We start from the raw sequence: 19,026 nt of genomic DNA on the forward strand, positions 1-19,026 counted from the left end.
CTTATTTTTCTATAAAAATCTTGATATTGCCAAAAATAGCAAACGTGGAAATTTAAGATTTTTTTGCCAGTTCTGTTGACTAATCTCCAAACATTAAAACGGGAGTCTCCCTAGAAAATATTTGAATCCATGATTAAAATATAAGTGTTATTCTACTATTGTTACATTAAACAAAAAGTAGTGGTACAGAGAGAGAGGCCATCTTTTCAGGTTGAGATCATCCATAAAAATTCATATGTATATTTAAATTAATTTAATTTTTCAGAGCATTTTGTAATATTTTAGGCCCTATTTACATGGAATTGCAATTTTCGTGCATTTCCAGCATGTTGTATCGGTCATCCTACCTACGCATGCGCAGATTGTTGTTTGATTTGCACCAGTTATCATCGCGCTGAGTACCAGCTCTTACACTTGACCAGTCATTATATTTTTTGCAGAATAATTTTGCTTCCACTCAAGCCTTAAAGTTGTTGAAGTTTCCAGACATCCCATTTCCACCCAAGTTGAATGGCAAGTCTCATATTTTACCAAAAGCAAACTGAGGACCTAGTGTTTATTCCTGCCGAAAACTAGCCATATGCACCTTGTTCTTTTGCTATTCTCGGACATTTAAACATGTGTCTTTGCTGTAATTTAAAAGGCCCGCCTTATTCGCTGTCGTAGTGCACGTTACAATATGACCGTTGCTAGGCCAACTGGATCACGCTTTCTTTGTTACGAACCACTGATCGAAATGATCACAACACAAAGCCTATGGCATATCAAAATTCGGAACAGGTGTATAAGCCCAGGCTTGGAGCAGTAACCAATGGTTACTAACGTGCACTACGACAGCGAATAGTCTATTGCTTTTATGCTAATACTGTTACGTAATCATGTGTGTGATATAATGTGTTGTTTGAGAGACAAAGGTACAGTGCACACCACTCCACGCCATACATAAATTCTCCCAGCCACATTTCCCCAATATGAAATTTAAAAAAAGGACTGAAAATTAAGTTTGGCAGAGGTGGGGTTCGAACTCACGGCGCACCGCTATCATGGATACTCTATAAGCCTAGCGCCTTAGACCGCTCGGCCACCTGTCTTGTTAGTATCTATTTTGAAACTTATTTAAACATATAATCGCAACTTCAACAAAGGCCTACCACGTGACAAGCAAAGGCAGAAAACGTACCATATTTTGGAATTTTATTTGCTTAAAACATTAATGTGTATTAATAGCGCTCAATTGTTGTTAACTGCGTGTTCTACATACAAAAATCCGACAATAAATGGGGCTCTACATGGACAATACATTATATCGATTTTGACTCGCCGGACACGAGCTCGTATATACATGTGTGTCAGTATAATACTATAGTGGAGCCTACCATTTTTCTTGTATACAGGTTCGATGTTTTGATCATTTATATAAAAAATCCACATTAGACCTCAAATTTTTTTTTTTTTTCAGGAAATAAAAGATTAGATTACCATAAAAACGAAATAGTAATCTTTGGCGGGGTCTAATCTAATGTAATTTTTACATAGAATTGTCAACGTTTTTTCTATCCTTATTCTTGCTCAATTAAAAAAATATTTTGGCGTACATAAAATTGAAATAAAATTCTCTGCCTCTTAAGGGATCTGGAATGAGCGTTTTGAGCGTTTCGACAGTATTTTTTATGGAACATGAGAGCACCTCAGACGTATCGAATTGCATTCTGAATACGAAGCATGTCTTTCTGATATCAAATAATTGTCATTTTTAAAAAATCACGATATAATACAAATTTTATGACAAATTATGAAAATTTGATATTTTTCAAATTTTTGATATATAACAGTCCTCGAAGTAAATTTTATAAATCGAATAATATATTCTTAAAGTGTATGTAGCTGGGAGGAAAAGCCGACGATCAATTGAAAATTTTGACCTTTCATATTGAAGATATGGATTTTTTCCCCAAAAGACCTAATTTTTTTTTGTGTTTTGGAAAAATCCATATCTTCAATACGAAAGGTCAAAATTTTCAATTGATCGTCGGCTTTTCATCCCACCTACGTTAACGTTAAGTATAAATCATCAGATTTATAAAGTTTACTTCGAGTACTGTTAAATATCAAAAATATCAATTTTAATGATTTGCCATAAAATGTGTATTACATTGCGAATTTCAAAAAATCAAAATTATTTGATATCAGAATGACATTCTTCGTATTCAGAATGCAATTCGATATGTCTGATGTGCTCTAATGTCCCATAATAAATACTGTCCAAACGTTCATACCCCTTCCTTAAACGACATCAAATGTGCCACAATTGGGTATCACGAATCGTTATATAGGATGTGCAGTATAATATTATTCTTTTATACACAGGATGCTTCAATTTTGACACAAAAAATATTTCATTAAAAACCCTCTCACTCGGCTATTTAAAAAGGTAACCACGCTTCTCTAGAATGTGCAATAAATTAGCATTAAAAGTTTTCTTATTTTAGCAGCATTCCAGAAACACTTGGCGTTTGGCAAAAAGAGGAGTAGGTACAGTGTGTATGTAACCCGGGTATGTAATCATCGAGAAATGCCATGAAAACAATCCACATATGACGTCACAAGTCAACTCTTAATACATACTGACTGACCATCGTATATTTAGAAAGTTTCTTAATCATATTATAACCGTTTTTAAAGTGAAGTGTTACAACTTTAACAACGAGCCATTTTGAGATGGCAAGTTGGATGAGGTATATGTGTAAACACTCACAGAAATTAGTTTTAGTAGGCCTACTATGTTAACGGTATGCTTATATAATTGAAGACCGATTTAAAAAGACTAGCGTCTGACGTCAGGGCAAAGACGCGACGTGATTGGTTGCTGACCTACGCAGTACATCATTTTTGATCTGGTTATAGAGATCTGGAATGAGCGTTTGAGGCGTTTCGACAGTATTTTTTGTGGGACATGAGAGCACATCAGACGTATCGAATTGCATTCTGAATACGAATGATGTCTTTGTGATATCAAATAATTTTCATTTTTTGTATTTTTTTATATAATACAAATTTTATGACAAATTATTAAAATTTGATATTTTTCACATTTTTGATATATAACAGTCCTCGACGTAAATTTTATAAATCTAATGATATATTCTTAAAGTAGCTGGGAGGAAAAGCCGACGATCAATTGAAAATTTTGACCCTTCATATTGATGATATGGATTTTTCCCCAAAAGATCAATTTGTTTTGGTATTTTGGGGAAAAACCCATATCTTCAATACGAAAGGTCAACATTTTCAATTGATGTCGGCTTTTCATCTCACCTACATACACCTTAAGTACATATTATCAAATTTATAACGTTTACTTCGAGTACTGTTAAATATCAAAAATATCAATTTTTAATCATTTGCCATAAAATGTGTATTACATTGCGAATTTCAAAAAATCAAAATTATTTGATATCAGGACATTCTTCGTATTCAAAATGCAATTCGATATGTCTGATGTGCTCTAATGTCCCACAATAAATACTGTCCAAAGGTTCATACCCCACCCCTTAACAGGACGTCAAATGCAAACTAGTCTTTTTAATTCTGTCTTCAATTATTATAGTATTTTTTTTAAGAATAATAATAATTGTGAAGTTTACAAAGAGATATATATAATAAATAAACACATTTGTGATACGATCAAGCAAAATCAGTCGGAACTCGGAAATATTAAATTTTCAGTTTCTTAGAGGATAGTAAAATGCATTTACAAAGCTGCATTTTGCAGAAAACCCCGTTGAAATTGAAAAACCAGTTCCTAAGATAAGAGCAATTATTAAAGAGTTTCCAAAACAATAGGAAATATTCCTTTGTATGGCTCTCTCTCAAAATCAATATTTCGAGTTCCGACTGATTTTACTTGATCGCATCACATTTGTCACGAAGGAGCACACGCCGACTGGGATCGAGACCAACACTTATGCCAGCTTCAGGAGGGCGACAAACAAGACAATTACCGGTCTAAAACAAAATAGTAACAGCTTTTCTTGAAAATGACTCGGAACATAGGGTTGAGATGAGGTACAATCATTTGGGTGGGGGGCGTGTTGTCACTTGGGAGTGTATTGTTTTAGTTATTATTAGTCTATGGGTGGTAAAAATAAGATTTGGTTAGTATAAAATTGTCACCCTTTGGTAAATCGAGAATTTCAATGTCAAATTTGACAAAGGGGTAAAACATTTATCAGGTCACAATATATTCCGAAAATGAATAGTTTGACCTATCTGCAACTTCCCGAGTAACAAGCAAAAAGGTATAAACGTTTTTGGGCTTTACAGGCGGGTGTCAATTATTAAAAATATGTTTTGGGGAGACGTTACGTTCATGTACAAAACATTAACGTTCTTGTCTTGTAGTTGTAAACATTGTATATATAGGCCTACCCATTATATTTATGATGAAGAATGAATGTTCTGTAATTGTTTTTTATCCTTTATCTCTATTTGATTTTCAGTGTATTAGCATATGTATCACAGACGTTATAATGTACATTTATAAAAAATTAACGTTTTCTTTTGATTAACATAGGCGTAGATCCCGGGTCGAGGGATAACCCCCCCCCCCCCCATATTTTGCCGGGGGAGCTTACTTATTTGTGTCTTCTATACCCCTGCATAACGAAATTCAACAATATTCAATATCCAAAACAATATCATCACTACAATAGGCCCCAAAAACAGAACTCCCCCACTCCACATAATCGCAAATTGACACGAAAGCTGCATTCCCATTTGTTTCATCCAACACGGTCCTGTCATACACCTTCCCCAATCAAACACATTTCTCTTGCAATTGATCATCTTCTACTCTTAACTCTTCCCTAGACAAATCATTATAATACCAAATCTAAACACCATTGAATTCACCATATCAGGTATTTTTATTTACCTATAAAAAGGTATTTTTATTTACCTATAAAAAGGTATTTTTATTTACCTATAAAAAGAGAGGGCATGGCCGGTGGCGTTATTTACGTGGTGGAATTTTGGGGTACCCCTAACATGAAAAAAATGGTGGCTTTTCGACGGGAATAAGTTCACTCTGTTTAAGATTTTTACTACCCATATACTTTCACGCCTTTTAAGATAGTTTACACGATGAAAAAAAATCTATATCGAGTTCGTTATTTTAATTCATAATCGAGAATTTCAATGTCAAAGTTGGCAAAGGGGTAAAACATTTCTCAGGTCACATATAATTATTCTGAAATGTATAGTTTGACCTACCAGTCATGTTCTAGTCTAAAAGTAAATGACAATAAGACCGAAGCTATGTGGATCGGAAGTGTCAGGGATAATAAAAGCAAATCGCTGGATGTACAGTGGACTAAGTCTGTTAACATTTTAGGTATTTACCTTATGAGGAAAAAGAGGTGATAAATTTGAACTGCAATGATAAAATAAGATCTTTGTAATGTACGTCAAATTTACGGGAAACAGAGAGATTTAACAGCAATGGCAAAATCTTGGTGATCAAAACATTCGGTTTATCAAAACTTCTCTATACTTCAGCAATGATTGGTATGCCATTAAGTATTCAAAAGAAGGTTAATGATATTATTTACAAGTTCATCTGGAATGGCCCAGATAAAATAAAACGGTCTGTTTATGTAGAGAATTAGATGAAGGTGGTTTGAAAATTGTTGACTTATACAAACAAAAATCAAAACACAATCTGTTATGTGGCTTAAGAGGTTAATTATGCCAAACAAATCTGGTTGGAAAAGTATCTTAATATTTTAATTAAGAAACCTGGGTGGCACAGGTATTCTGGAGTGTAATTTTGATTTTCGAACACTAGCAGGAATTATTCCCCCTCTCATTTTGATTTCATACCTGAGTTTGATGAATTTAGTAAAGTATTTGGTTTACTGGATACAAATGTTAATTATTACTTAGCAGGTATTAATCAAATTATGCTCATTGCTAGAAGATATATTTACAAGTGTAGATGCGAGCAGTCTCTCTTTTAATGGTTTCAAAAATATTGTTGTGGATACCTTGAAGCTTGAACATTTTTGTGCACAAAGAAAATTGAAGTTGGATTTACATTTTAAAAAGTGGGATCCAATTCTCAGTTTGATTTGATGCATTATATCTTGGTTATCTTAGTTAGCCTATATTGTATTATTACATGTATAATGTTAAATCCATAAAATTGTACTGGATTTTTAAATTCATTAATTTCATGACCCCATTTATATGCTTGTCTCGGTTCGGTGGTGAATATTGAATATCCTATTGTGTTTTAAAATAATTATTGACTAAAGCTCGCTGCAGACTCCAAGTGTTCTGCATCAAATCTGTAGTCTGTCGAGCCCTTAACCCCTCTGGCATTTGTCTGTATTGTATATTCTCTTTTGGGCTTGTGTCATTATTGTACTGTTTTATTTGCAACGAATAAAATGATTTGAATAAAAGCCCGTTTTCGGGCATGAAATACAAAAAAAAAAGTTTGATCTATCTGCAACTTATCCTTCCCGAGTAACAAGCAATAATTAAAATTGCAGACACCAGTAAATTATTCTTTTTTATCTCCCTGCTTCTACTTCTATATGCATACTTCGATTATTTTATTATAATTTTTATTGTAGCAATAATTTAGAGACCAATGCAGAAGTCTTCAGGGTCATATCCAGGCTGGTGACCTGTACAAATAAAAGAAAAAATAATGAATAAGAAATGTTATTGTATGTTATAATAAAAACACAATGATCCCCAAATTTGGCACAATTTATATGCAACAAATGTGGGTGTGTGTTTGGTGCTGGTGGGTGGTTGGTGGGGGTCGGGTGTGTGTGTGTGGGTGTGGGGAGTTCGTCTTTGACTTACAGGCGCGTGTGAAAGCGCCGCACCGCCTCTATTCATGTCCGTTGTTTGCCAGCTATTCTGCCTTGCCGACGAGGAGCTGAGAATCCTGTTGCATTTGGTCTTTCCAACCAGTGGCGGCGCCAGGAAATTTTTTCAGGGGGGGGGCATTAGGGGGGGCAAAGTGAATTTCAGGGGGGTAAAATCAACAAATTTTGAGCAAAATTACCGCAAAGAGTGGAAATCTGGTGGGTAACGGGGGGGGGGGCAAGAGTTCTGACTGGGGGCATTTGCCCCTGATGCCCCCCGTGGCGCCGCCACTGTTTCCAACGAGGTGGTGGGCAGCCTCTTCCTCTTGGGTGTGTGAAATCCTGGTGACAGACTTGGTTTGGTAGTCTATTTGCAGGCATCCTGATAACATCATGGCCAAACCATCACTATGGACCACAAATATGGCCTCATCCCAATGGCATAGTAACATAATAACCTCAATTAAACAATCATAGTGCAAAATGTGACCTCAAGTTGCAGAGTATGAGTTTTAGTACCCAAATTTTCAAAGGTCATTCAAGGAATGTGCAAATGTACTGGGGTTAAAGAACTGCGCACTGATGATTGAGCTTGCTGTGGATCCTAGTGCATGCGAGACGTCATATTAAGCTGCAATCCAGGAAAAAAGGGTTGGCACACTTTGCCTGTCTTTTGGTATATCTCTGCCCCCGCTCGCCCAATTCAATTTTGGACCAAGCCATGTTGTCCGTTAGACTCTCCAAAATTGAAGGATGGGGAGTTAGGAAGGGTGAGATATAGGGGGGTATGTACTTCACATTATATTACATGCATGTTTCAGTCGCTTCTCCAATTTTGATAGGGCACGCATTTCAATTGGTTAGTGCAAGTGTGCCAACTATTTTTTTTCCTGGATTGCAGGCACGAATCTCATCTTTTATCATCCCATCTGTCAATGCTACACCACGCATGGAGCGGAGTGTGCTTAATGTTGTGAGGGTCCAAGAATCTGATCCATATGTTGCAATTGGTACATCTTAGCCTTTAAGGATCTTTTCAGGTCATGGTGGGACCAGACTGCAGTGTTGGAGGACTCTGGACTCGGACTCGAGTCCTTTTTTCAAGGACTCGGACTCGATCGGACTTGGACTCGGAAGCTAAAGACTTGGACTCGGACCCCAAGGACTCGGGGACTCGGCTTGGAGTCCTCCTCGAGTCCGGCAAAATAGGGTTTTTTTCCAGATCTTTTCTTTTCGTTCATTTTAAAGTATTTGATGATTTTACATGATTAATTCAAGTTAAGTAATTTTGCATGCAAATAAATTCAGTTTGAAAATAAAAGTACAACCAAAAAGCAAGTTTGCTTTCAGTTACACCTTTAATTCATGGTTAAATGGATTTTAATCATAACCGTTTGTTTTGACACGACTGTCTTTGTTAGACGCATGTCTAGCATATAATACTGCATAGGCCTACAGCCAGAACCAACACCCCTTCTTTTAGCACCTGATATTAGTATAGTATTTGGGTTCCAAGATGGGCTCTAGTGTTGGAGACCTAAAAAGAAGAAAAGCACTAGCCTGGGTATGGGCAGCTTTCTGGAAACTGGAACGCCTTTGGAGAAGCCCGTCCTTGCCAATCTAAACAAAAATCAAGCTGTTTCAGACAACGTGTGTTACTGACTTTCTGTACGGGTGCGAGTCAGGGTAATTACCAAGGACATGGAAAACAAGATCAATGCATTTGCAACATCTTGCTACAGAGTCATGTTTTTATAACATCAAGCGTGTGGATCGGATTCCAAATGAAACCATCTACAACCTGACCAACACCACTCCACTGGTTGCCAGAGTGGTCTATTGGATATAAGCCCCGATCTGAAACTTGGGCTCGTGTGATTGACCCCCGGATTAACCTGTGTTGAACGTTTATTACAGTTTTGAAATCTCTTACCTTTAAGTTAACCATGAATCCAAACAGGCAAATAATAAGACAAATAATTGTAGTAGATGTGAAAATCGTTCGTTTTCCGATCCATACTTTCTTCGAAGGATGATCATGTAACATATTTACATCCAATTTTTTGACCAAAACTGAATCCATTTGCTTCACTGGCCTATACTTAATCATCGCACATGACTGACTGTTAGGGGTGGACGAGCGGATATGTTATGACATAGGCCTTCAAGACTATGGGATATCAGCTGATCAGCATGCAGTTATCAGCGGATACATTAATTTGAACAGGTTGAATCGGCAAGCCACAAAAGCTACAAGCCGATTAATTCAAAGAGAAGTACACTCATGTTTGTGGTTCTTTTGTACGAAATCTAGAAGGAACCCGCTGTTTACAAATGAAATTATCATTGAAAAGAGCGTCTAAATATCCGGGGGGCACTTCCATGACAGATATGCATCATGTGCCTCGGGATAGACCCCCTTTTTCAAACCGGCTTGTACCCAATGACCCCCCTTTTTTGTGTTATGGTCCTACCTTTTTCTAATTCTTTAGAGCATCTGTGGTGTGTGGGGGTGCGTGTATATGGAGGGCTGATAGTTTGGGTGTGGGTGTATGTAAAGTGTGTGTGGAGATATAGGGGTGTGTGAGCTGTATGGGGGTGAGTGTGAGATTTTGCCTCAACAAGTGCAATTAATTTCTTTGAGTAATTTTTGGTGTTTTTATGTATATTTTATATGTGTTTTTATGTCTTTTAATGTAAACAATGCAAATGTAATATTTCATGTAATTTGGCCTACGGGCCACGAATTTGAAATAAATTTAATCTGAATCTGAATCTGAATCTGAATCTGAATCTACCTATTACCCAATGACCCCCTTAAAAAAATTCATGTACTCAATGACCCCCTTTTTCTATTTCCTGCTATACCCAATGACCCCCTTTTAATTCCCAAATTTAGGTGGTATTTGTGTTCTCCTCCAGAAATAATGAGATTTTTCACATTTCCAAGGTGGCCAAGTTGTTTTTACGCAGTTTGGCACTTATTTATGTGTACTTAATGATACTCTTTTGGCAATCCTGTACTCAATGACTCCCATTTTACTTTTTGTTACCCAATGACCATCCTTCTTTCAAAGTTTCATACCGAATGACCCCATTTTTATTCAGGTTGTGTACTGAATGACCCCATATTTTTGTAATTGTACATTTGACCTGAATGCCCCCTACTTTTAACATGGCCGAGGCACATCCCTGCCATTTCAGATAGGGAGTGCCCCCCCAGGATTCTTACACGATCTGTGATCCATGCTTACCGTGCGTAACTTTGATGTCATTGCATATCTCAATGTATTCCTTGCTTGCGATCAGTTTAGCTTGGGCTGGATTCCACCAATCGATGAGTTTCGAGTCGTACCGAGTCATCATAGCAGTGCCGCCGACCGGGCAAGCCTGAAGGTGGTCTGTTACCTCCTCTACTTCTGCCCTATGTCTGTACAAAATGGCATCCGCAAATATAGCATCTACCTACACCGGGAATAAAATAGGCTACAGGGTGAGTCTGAAAGAAGTGTACTCTCGATAAATAATTATGTTGCTTGAAAACAAAAATGACCCGCACAGGAAATCATGTGCGCTGTAATAAATCAGCTTACACATAGGCCCCTACTTCAATTAATTTGACCTTTGCATATAGGCCTAATATCACATTTTTGTTTCAAACTAAATACTATACGCAACCAGTGACGTCACCAGGAATTTGTTTTCGGGGGGGTGGAGAAAATCGACAGATTGTGCGCAAAATTGCCGCAAAAAGTGGAAATTTACGTAATTTTGCGACAAATGTTGCGCATAATTGCCGCAAAAAATGGAAGTTTACGTAATTTTGGGTGTTTTGTATCAAAAGTGGGGGAGGGGGGAAAACTGGATGGGGGGAAGAAACATTTATTGGGGGATGCCCCCCATAGCGCCGCCACTGTACGCAACGGCATAATGAAATGAAATGATTAGTTTCCCGTCACCCGCCCGCTTAACCTTTAACCAAAACTTTCATTATTTTCATAAAAAAGTCAATTATCTGAAAATTGAGATGGAAATAACCAAAATTGAAACTCTCAAAATGTTTGACATCCCCTGCTGATCATAATCAGCAGGTTTTTCTTAGTTGTAGGGGTAGAGGGTGAGTATAGTAAATAATGAAAATTTGAGGATTACCTCGTCATGTTTCTAGTGATTACAAAAATTGCTAATTTCTTTTTATTTTAGTAAAAACAAATTCAAATCTTTTCTCAATCTGATGCAAAATGTCTGTAATGATGATTTAAGCATTAATACCCATTTTGAGATGGTCTTTCATTTTAAACAATATAGGTAAATGAGAGTTTTGACATTAATGAAATTTTCCAAAATAATTAATAATGAAATCATGACCTCATATTTTACTGAAAAAAATGTGACGGGAAACTAATATAATTTCATTTCATTAGCCTAATATTTCTAAATAAGTAATGAATATGCATGCTAGAGGCACTTAACTTTCCGTTAATGTTCGGCTTAAGTTTATGTTCGACTGTCTAAAGGGTGATGGCGTCGTTGTCAAGCTTCACACCATTCACCAACCTTCGACATGAAATTTTTCAAAAGGGAAACACAAGGACCAGTGACAGAGCACAGCGTCTTAGACCACCTGGTCACGAGTTCATGAGTAGCCAGTTAACCTCATTTAAAATTCACACTCCCTGTGTCATGCCTTCCATAGGATGTGTATGGATTTCAACCCTCGGGATTTTAACTGGAATATCCTACCGTAAAACCTCGTCTACAAGCATATAAAGTGTTTTTGATGAAAGCTTAATTAACACAGAATAAGCGTAAATATTCCAATACAATAGATTGGTCTTACAATAATACTTGTTTGTATATGCTTGGATCTGTAATTTATTTGCTCAAACTCCATAATGGCGCCAAGTTGAATAATTTAGCTTTTATCAGAGGCACACTATATGCTTGTAGACGAGGTTTTACGGTATTTATACCCATGTAATATTATGAAACCCATTGCGGATCTCTTAATGAAAGACGAATTCATTATTCTCACCGTTTCGTCTTTCAGCCATTCCAAACCCTGTGCAAGGTCATTGGCACGTCGTATGTTTTCTGGTGGAAGTACTGCTCCCTGAAGTAAGAAAATAGGTACGATAATTATCACAAGCCTGAAGCTTATTAATTTTAGTTTTAAGTTTGACCAAAAGTCTAATGGTATTTTATAAGTTGACCTCAAATGACCTTTGACCTCAATATATGACCTTGAACACCACCAATAGATGAGGCTTTGCATAGTGCAGCTATGACCCAAATTTGGTTGCAATATAATTTGAACTGTTCAAATGAGACCAAATTTTAATTTACAAATTGACCTCAAGTGACCTTTGACCTCAGTATTTGACCTTGGATACCACCATCACAAGAAGATGCCCATAATGCAGTTGAGGGTTCACAATGCAGCCATGACCCCAAATTTGTTTGCAATAGGATTTGAACTTTGAACACCGCCAATAGATGAGGGTTCCCATAATGTAGATGACCCAAGTTTGATATAGGCCTAAAATTGAATACTACAAATTTATTGGCCTCGCTATGAGTTTTAAGATATTGGACGAGACGTACGAGTCCAATTATTTTAAAACTCATAGCGAGACCAATAAATTTGTAGTATTGGGTTAGCCTTTCTGAAAGGCCCGTTGGTTATTTCCCCCCCGATTTTCCCACTTGACAAGGATCGTCAGGAGGGATAGTGAGTCGTCTTTGACAAAGACTAGTAGGGGGCCTAGGCCTATTGGGTGAAACAAACCATCTAATTTTATCATTATTATGTTTTCAAAATCTTTAATCTGTGTTTAAATTAGTTTGTGTTTATCGTAGAACTCTACTAGGTTTTCAGGCATGCAGCTTCCAAGTTCATGTGATGGCCAGCAAAATATAGTAGTAACATTCGGTGCAGCTGCAAATATTTGAAGAATTTACCAATGCTAGCTAGTAGTCTAGAGAGACTGACACCTGTGGGCTATGGCACTATGCTGGTTTCATAATAGCCTACTTTCCTGCCACATGCCGATTTGCTGCTCTGGCAACGATTTTACTGCATTGTGCAGTCGCACCAGAAACCCCTACGGTTACCAGCAGCAAGCCAAGATATCAATCACTCTACGTGTTTGCCCAAAGCGACAGATCGCTAGGTCTAGGAGTTCAATTTAATTTCAAGTCAACATGGGTTTCATATTCATCCTGCTGCCGTTCAGCAGGGTGCCGCTCCGCTTGCAGAATTAAAAGCACAAGCAGTGCATGAAACGGCAAGCGACAGAAGGTATGAAATCAGCATTAGGCTAGGCCTAAGACTAGCATGACTAGGCTCGGGCTAAAATTCAGGCCAAGCTGATGAATATAGTCATAGATCATATAGGCCTAATACTACTGATAGAACTAGCACCAAGAGACATTGGGCTGATTAAGGCCTAGGCTAAGCCCGTGAGGCTGAGGCTAAGCTTGGTGATTTGTGTTGTCTAATCATCTCTAGAGAATAAACCTACCTTTCTAGCTTCACACAATGCAAATTGCAAGCACATAAGCATGTCTTAATTGTGCATGTGTGTAACTTCCAAAATAAGCTTACTTTTGTAAGCTTACTTCCCTTGGCCTTGACTCCTTTCTCATGCATTCTACTCTAAAAACATGAACAATCTTGAAAAATTAGCTCAAAATACTGGCTGTCATCTTTTTTCTACTTCAATTTCTAAAACAATTTTTCAGTTAGGAATCCACTGGGATTTATCCCGGGATTTATGTCCATGCTGTACTGCAGTTCAGCCTTTGCATCGGGGCTTGAGATTGGAATTCCAGTTTCTTTTCTCACGAAGTAAGGGCTAAGAGTAAAATTGTACATTTGTGTTTGGGAGTGGCCTTCTCTCCTTTCTCCTTTTCCTTGCTATTTTCTTCCATTTCTTGCTTTGTCTTGCTTTGTTTATCAAAGCTATCTAACCTACACTAGCTATCCAGGCTTGTGCTTTTTTATAGTATGAGCTTGGAACGGTCCATGGATTTCCCATGGATTAGCATGTGTCCCTCACGGACCAACCTAGGTAAACAAACAAACACACAAATCATTTTTCAGTGTGGTTGTTGCCAGTTCATGGCGAGTATGGTGCCCAATTGGGTGGTTTAATGTAGATTGTTGTTAGTAGGGCAATATTAAATCTCACAGTGAGTATTGCCCCCATTTGGGCTGTAATCAATGAATACAGTCCAAGTTTTGAGTTAATTGAGTCCAAGTGTACAAACTCTGTACAATGTACAGGGTATAACAATAAAATTTGTACAATTTTGAAAATAGAATGACACAATTATGCCGCTTATTTTTTGGTTTTATATTTATATGCCTATCAAGATAATTTCTTTAGCCACCAGATAGGCTTTGTTCCAATAAAATCAATGGTATACAAGTGAAGATATGGCCAATTATGTAACCTAGTCTTAAAACCGCCTGAGCCACTTTTGTCAAAGTGTTACTAAAGTGACTGAATAGAGTTGAACCATGGACCAGTTGGGCGGTGCTCTTATGATAGGGCCTAGGTAGTTTTAAACAATGGGGTATTCGAAGTGGTAGAAATGATTACATAATTGAATATCTCCTTGAATTTTTGAAAGTCACAACTAAGCACTGACATAACAACCTCATTTACTAGAAAGCGTGGCTGCAGCTCAACAACTTCAACCCCCATTCACGTTGGAAGAGCGTATTTTTATGGTTGTGGCATTCGGTAGCACATGGAGTCAAGCAGAAATCATAAGATTATTTATAGCTCATTTTCCAAACTCACGCCTTCCATCAAGACTTACAATTACATATAAATATGAGAAGTATGTAGAATTTGTTAACAGAAATGCTGGAAATAGTGGTCGCCCCAAAACAGCTAGAAGCCCAGCTGAACTTAATTTCAAAATTTTATTGTTTTGTATATGGATGCAAAAACTATTCTCAGTTTTACCAATGATATCTCAGGGATATGAGAAATCACTTTATTTATAAGATAATTTGAAAGAAATTTTATGACTTCATTTATAGATTTTAAAGAAATTTAATATTAAGTTCATGTTAATTATATGAAGAAACACCACTTATAATTCTTTTGTGGCAGTTCTTTTATGTTTAATGCACGATAAGCATATCTAGGTGGTTCAAACTTGATATGCGCAAACATGGCAAAAGTGGCCCAACACGTTTTCGGGACGATTTAATTAAGTGGACATAACTTTTGAACCCAAGCTAGTAAAGAAACCAACTAAACGTCTTCTTGTAGCCAAGATATTACTGATTGTATTGCATATAACATTTTTGCCATAACTCTTTTAGTTTTTTTCCTGAGAAGTCAAAATGCAATTGTATAAATTTTATTGTTACACCCTGTATATGGACTAAGATTCTAAAATCATAATAATAATGGAATGAGAACTGTTCATATGAGACCAAAGCGGAGGTCAAATGACCATTGACCTTGGAATCTTGGATACCATCAACACGAGAAGGTACCCATATATTCATAATGCAGATGAGGGTTCAGATATTATATAGCGCAGCTATGACCCAAATTTGGTTGCAATTGGATTTGAACTGTTCATATGAGACCAAATTTTAATGTAAAAGTTTGATTGCAATACGAATTATACGAGACCAAAGTTTAACCAAAAGTCTTAAATAAGGGTACATAACACAAAATAGCTTTCCATAGACTTTACATGCAAAACATGGGTCACGTTTTAGGCTATAAGTCGAGTTACCTCTAGTTTTGAAATATATATTTGATATCATCTTAATCAGAACAAAATTCGGCATAACATATCTGAAAATGACACAACATTTTAGGTCTACTTTTTGAGAAAATTAGCGCCATATAAAAAGGCCCGATTTTCCCGTGTTTATGTCCGACTGCTAACCGCGTTTTGACCTCGTGTATTCATGCGCTCATCATAGTAAACGTCACTCAAATTTTTGCGTTTTCTTTTCAAATTAGTAGAGATCACATTCACAAGTTCTAGTAAAACACGATTTTCAACACTAAAATTGTTAATATTGCACCGAGTTTGCACAATTTGTATGCAAAGTTGGGACTAGTCTATAGTCGTGATAAACTTTTTCCGGAAACCGCTTCACAGGCGGATTTAGTGGTATGAACCCATAATGGTATTTAACAAGTTAACCTCAAATGACCTTTGACCTCAGTATATGACCTTGAACACCACCAATAGATGTGATTTCCCATAGTACAGCTATGACCCACATTTGATACAAAATTGGATGGTTTGAACCCAATACTACAAATTTATTGGTCGAGCTATGTGTTATAATATATTGGATGAGAAGTAGTAGAGTCCAATATTTTAAAACTCATATAGTCATAGCGAGACCAATAAATTTGTAGCATTGGGTGAAAAAAAATCAAATTTTATCATTATTATATTTTCAGAATCTTTACTTATCGTAGAACTCTACTAGGTTCGCAGGCATGAAGCTTCCAAGTATATGGCCAGCAAAATACAGTAACATTTGGTGCAGCTGCAATATCTGAAGGATTTACCAATGCTAGCAGTAGAGTCTAGTCTAAAAAATAGCTAGAGAGACTGTCACCTGCGGCACTACATTGTATGCTGGTTTCATACTTTACCGGATACTGCCGCTTGCCGCTTTGTAGACTAGGAGCCTAGACGATTTATTCAGCTGAGAAGAAGACAAAAGCTTTGATGGCCTGGTTATGTTAGTATAGGTCCAAGATTCAATATTCCATATTGCTGCCGGGTCACAGCCTGTACGGGCAGCCTGGGGGTCCCAAAATAGGGGGCCAAAAATGCATTTATTCAGCTCAAGAGAGACATGGACAAAACTTGTTGGATATCACCCCCCAGGAGGATACTTATCATGCCTATAGCAATGACAGCAATTTTGGCCTGTACGGGGGCCCAGACAGTAGCCCCAAAGGGGCCCGCCCATATGGTGTTATTCAGCTGAAGAGAGACAAGGACGAATCTTTTTGCATTGGAACTATTACACATTAGGGTGCACAGAAATACCAATGACAGCAACTTTTTCCTGTACGGGGGCCCAGACAGTAGCATCAAAGGGCCCAATGTCCCATAGCTGATTTATTCAGCTGAAGAGAGACATGGATGAATCTTTTTGCATTGGAACTCAAAGGGCCCGATGCCTCATAATAGGTTATTCAGCTGAAGGAAGACATGGATAAATCTTTTTGCATTGGAACTATTACACATTGGGGTACACAAAAATACCAATGACAGCAACTTTTTCCTGTACGGGGGTCTAGACAGTAGCCTCAAAGGGTCCGATGCCCCATAAGAGGTTATTGAGCTGAAGGAAGAAATGGATGAATCTTTTTGCATTGCAAATATTACCTATTGGGGATTTCAAAAATACTAATGACACTACATGACAGCAACGTTTTCCTGTACGGGGGTCCAGACAGTAGCTTCTAAGGACCCGATGCCCCATAACTGGTTATTCAGCTGAAGAGACACATGGATGAATCTTTTTCAATTTGAACTATTACCCATTGGGGATTACAAACATACAAAGGAGAAAGGAGTAGAACAGCATTTTTTCCTGTATGGGGCGCCATACAGTAGCCTCAAGGGGCCCGATATCCCATAACTTGCAGCTGAAGAGACACGTGGGTGGATCTTTTTGAATTGGAACATTTTGCACATGGGGGTCAACAAAATACCAATGACAGCAACCTTTTCCTGTACATGGGCCCAGACAATAGCCTCAAAGGGCCCAATATATCCCATAACTTATTCAACTGAAGAAACATAGACACGTGAGTGGATCTTTTTGAATTGGAATTATTGCACATTGAGGTCTGTAAAAATACCAATGCCAGCAACTTCTTCCTGTACGGGAGCTCAGACAGTAGCCTCAAAGGGCCCGATGTCCCATAACTGGTTTATTCAGCTGAAGAAACTCATGGATGAATCTTTTTGCAATGGAACTATTACTCATTGGGGTCTGCAAAAATACCAATGCCAGCAACTAATTTCCTGTACGGGAGCCCAAACAGTAGCCTCAAAGGGCCCGATAGCCCATAAATTCTAACACCCTGTCTGGTATTCACATCAGAGTTGATATACCAGTGCTGCAGAATGGGCGTCAAGTCTACACTACATCAAAAGTCAGAGCTGAAACATTTTGCCAGACCTTTGCCGCTATAAAATGTTAGCTTCCCCGCACAGAAAATCAGAAAAAGTTCAGCTTCAGCAACATGATCAAAGGAAAAGATAAAGCTACTGGTCCTGATGAAATCATTACAAGCGTCCTGAAGGAATACAGCGCATAACTGGCAAGACCACTCAGTCTGCTGTTTGAGCTTTGCTTCTCCAAGGGAGTTTTTCCAAGCCAATTGAAGACTGCATTTTTCATCCCTATTTACAAGAGATGCGAAGTCTAATTCATCTATGTACCTCTGCTCTGCACCATCAGAAAGAGCAAGGAGGCTGTTGTACAGAACCAACTTCAGAATTACCTCCTTGAAAAACAACTGATATCAGATAGACAGTTTGGATTTAGGCCATACCACAATATAACTGATATATTTCATGACCCAAGAGTGGTCCAACTTCCTGGACAGAGGCAACGACCTGCGTCTGACTGCCCTGGATATCAAAGGAGCATTCAATAATGTCTGTCATAATGGACTTTGATCATGGCAAAAGGAGTATCCGGCAAGCTGCTCATCTGGATTAGTAGCTACCTGACAGATCATTCCATCAAAGTTGTTTGTATCTGGCCATCCTCCATTAGGGGTCAATATTGAACCCACTTTTATTCTCTGTCTTCATTGATGACCTGGGTGATGAGTGTGAAACCCAATTCTACATCTACTTTTGATTTGATTTGTTCGGGTTGTGAGAACCCTGGATAACCCAAGAAAGCCTCTATTGAAGCTTATTTCCATTGGGGTCCATTTGAACGCCGGGACGGGTTGGGAACAGTCAGGGGTTAACACCCTACTCTTTTCGAAACTGGCTGCGAGATACATGTACAGGTATGGCTCTCTGCACACGGGACCGACGGCTTAACGTCCCTCCGAAGGACGGAGTACTTTCATGATTCATTTACCCAATTCTAAATGAACCATGGGGA

The 19,026-nt window shown here is 37.8% G+C and overlaps 1 protein-coding gene across 1 annotated transcript in view; it reads right to left on the bottom strand.

The window, feature by feature from the left end:
- Positions 1–4,961: 4,961 nt before the first annotated feature.
- The window catches only part of LOC140149149 (uncharacterized), a 36,560-nt gene continuing 22,495 nt past the window's right edge, over positions 4,962–19,026 (bottom strand). The window contains exons 6-8 of the mRNA XM_072171338.1: positions 11,917–11,994; positions 10,136–10,346; positions 4,962–6,692 (exon numbers count right to left, since the gene is read on the bottom strand). Of these exons, the coding sequence (XP_072027439.1) occupies positions 6,646–6,692; positions 10,136–10,346; positions 11,917–11,994 (336 nt within the window). The 3' untranslated portion in view covers positions 4,962–6,645. The remainder of the gene's footprint in view (positions 6,693–10,135; positions 10,347–11,916; positions 11,995–19,026) is intronic.

The sequence above is a fragment of the Amphiura filiformis genome, chromosome 1 (genome assembly GCF_039555335.1).
Source record: "Amphiura filiformis chromosome 1, Afil_fr2py, whole genome shotgun sequence".
In the NCBI taxonomy this organism is placed as follows: domain Eukaryota; kingdom Metazoa; phylum Echinodermata; class Ophiuroidea; order Amphilepidida; family Amphiuridae; genus Amphiura; species Amphiura filiformis.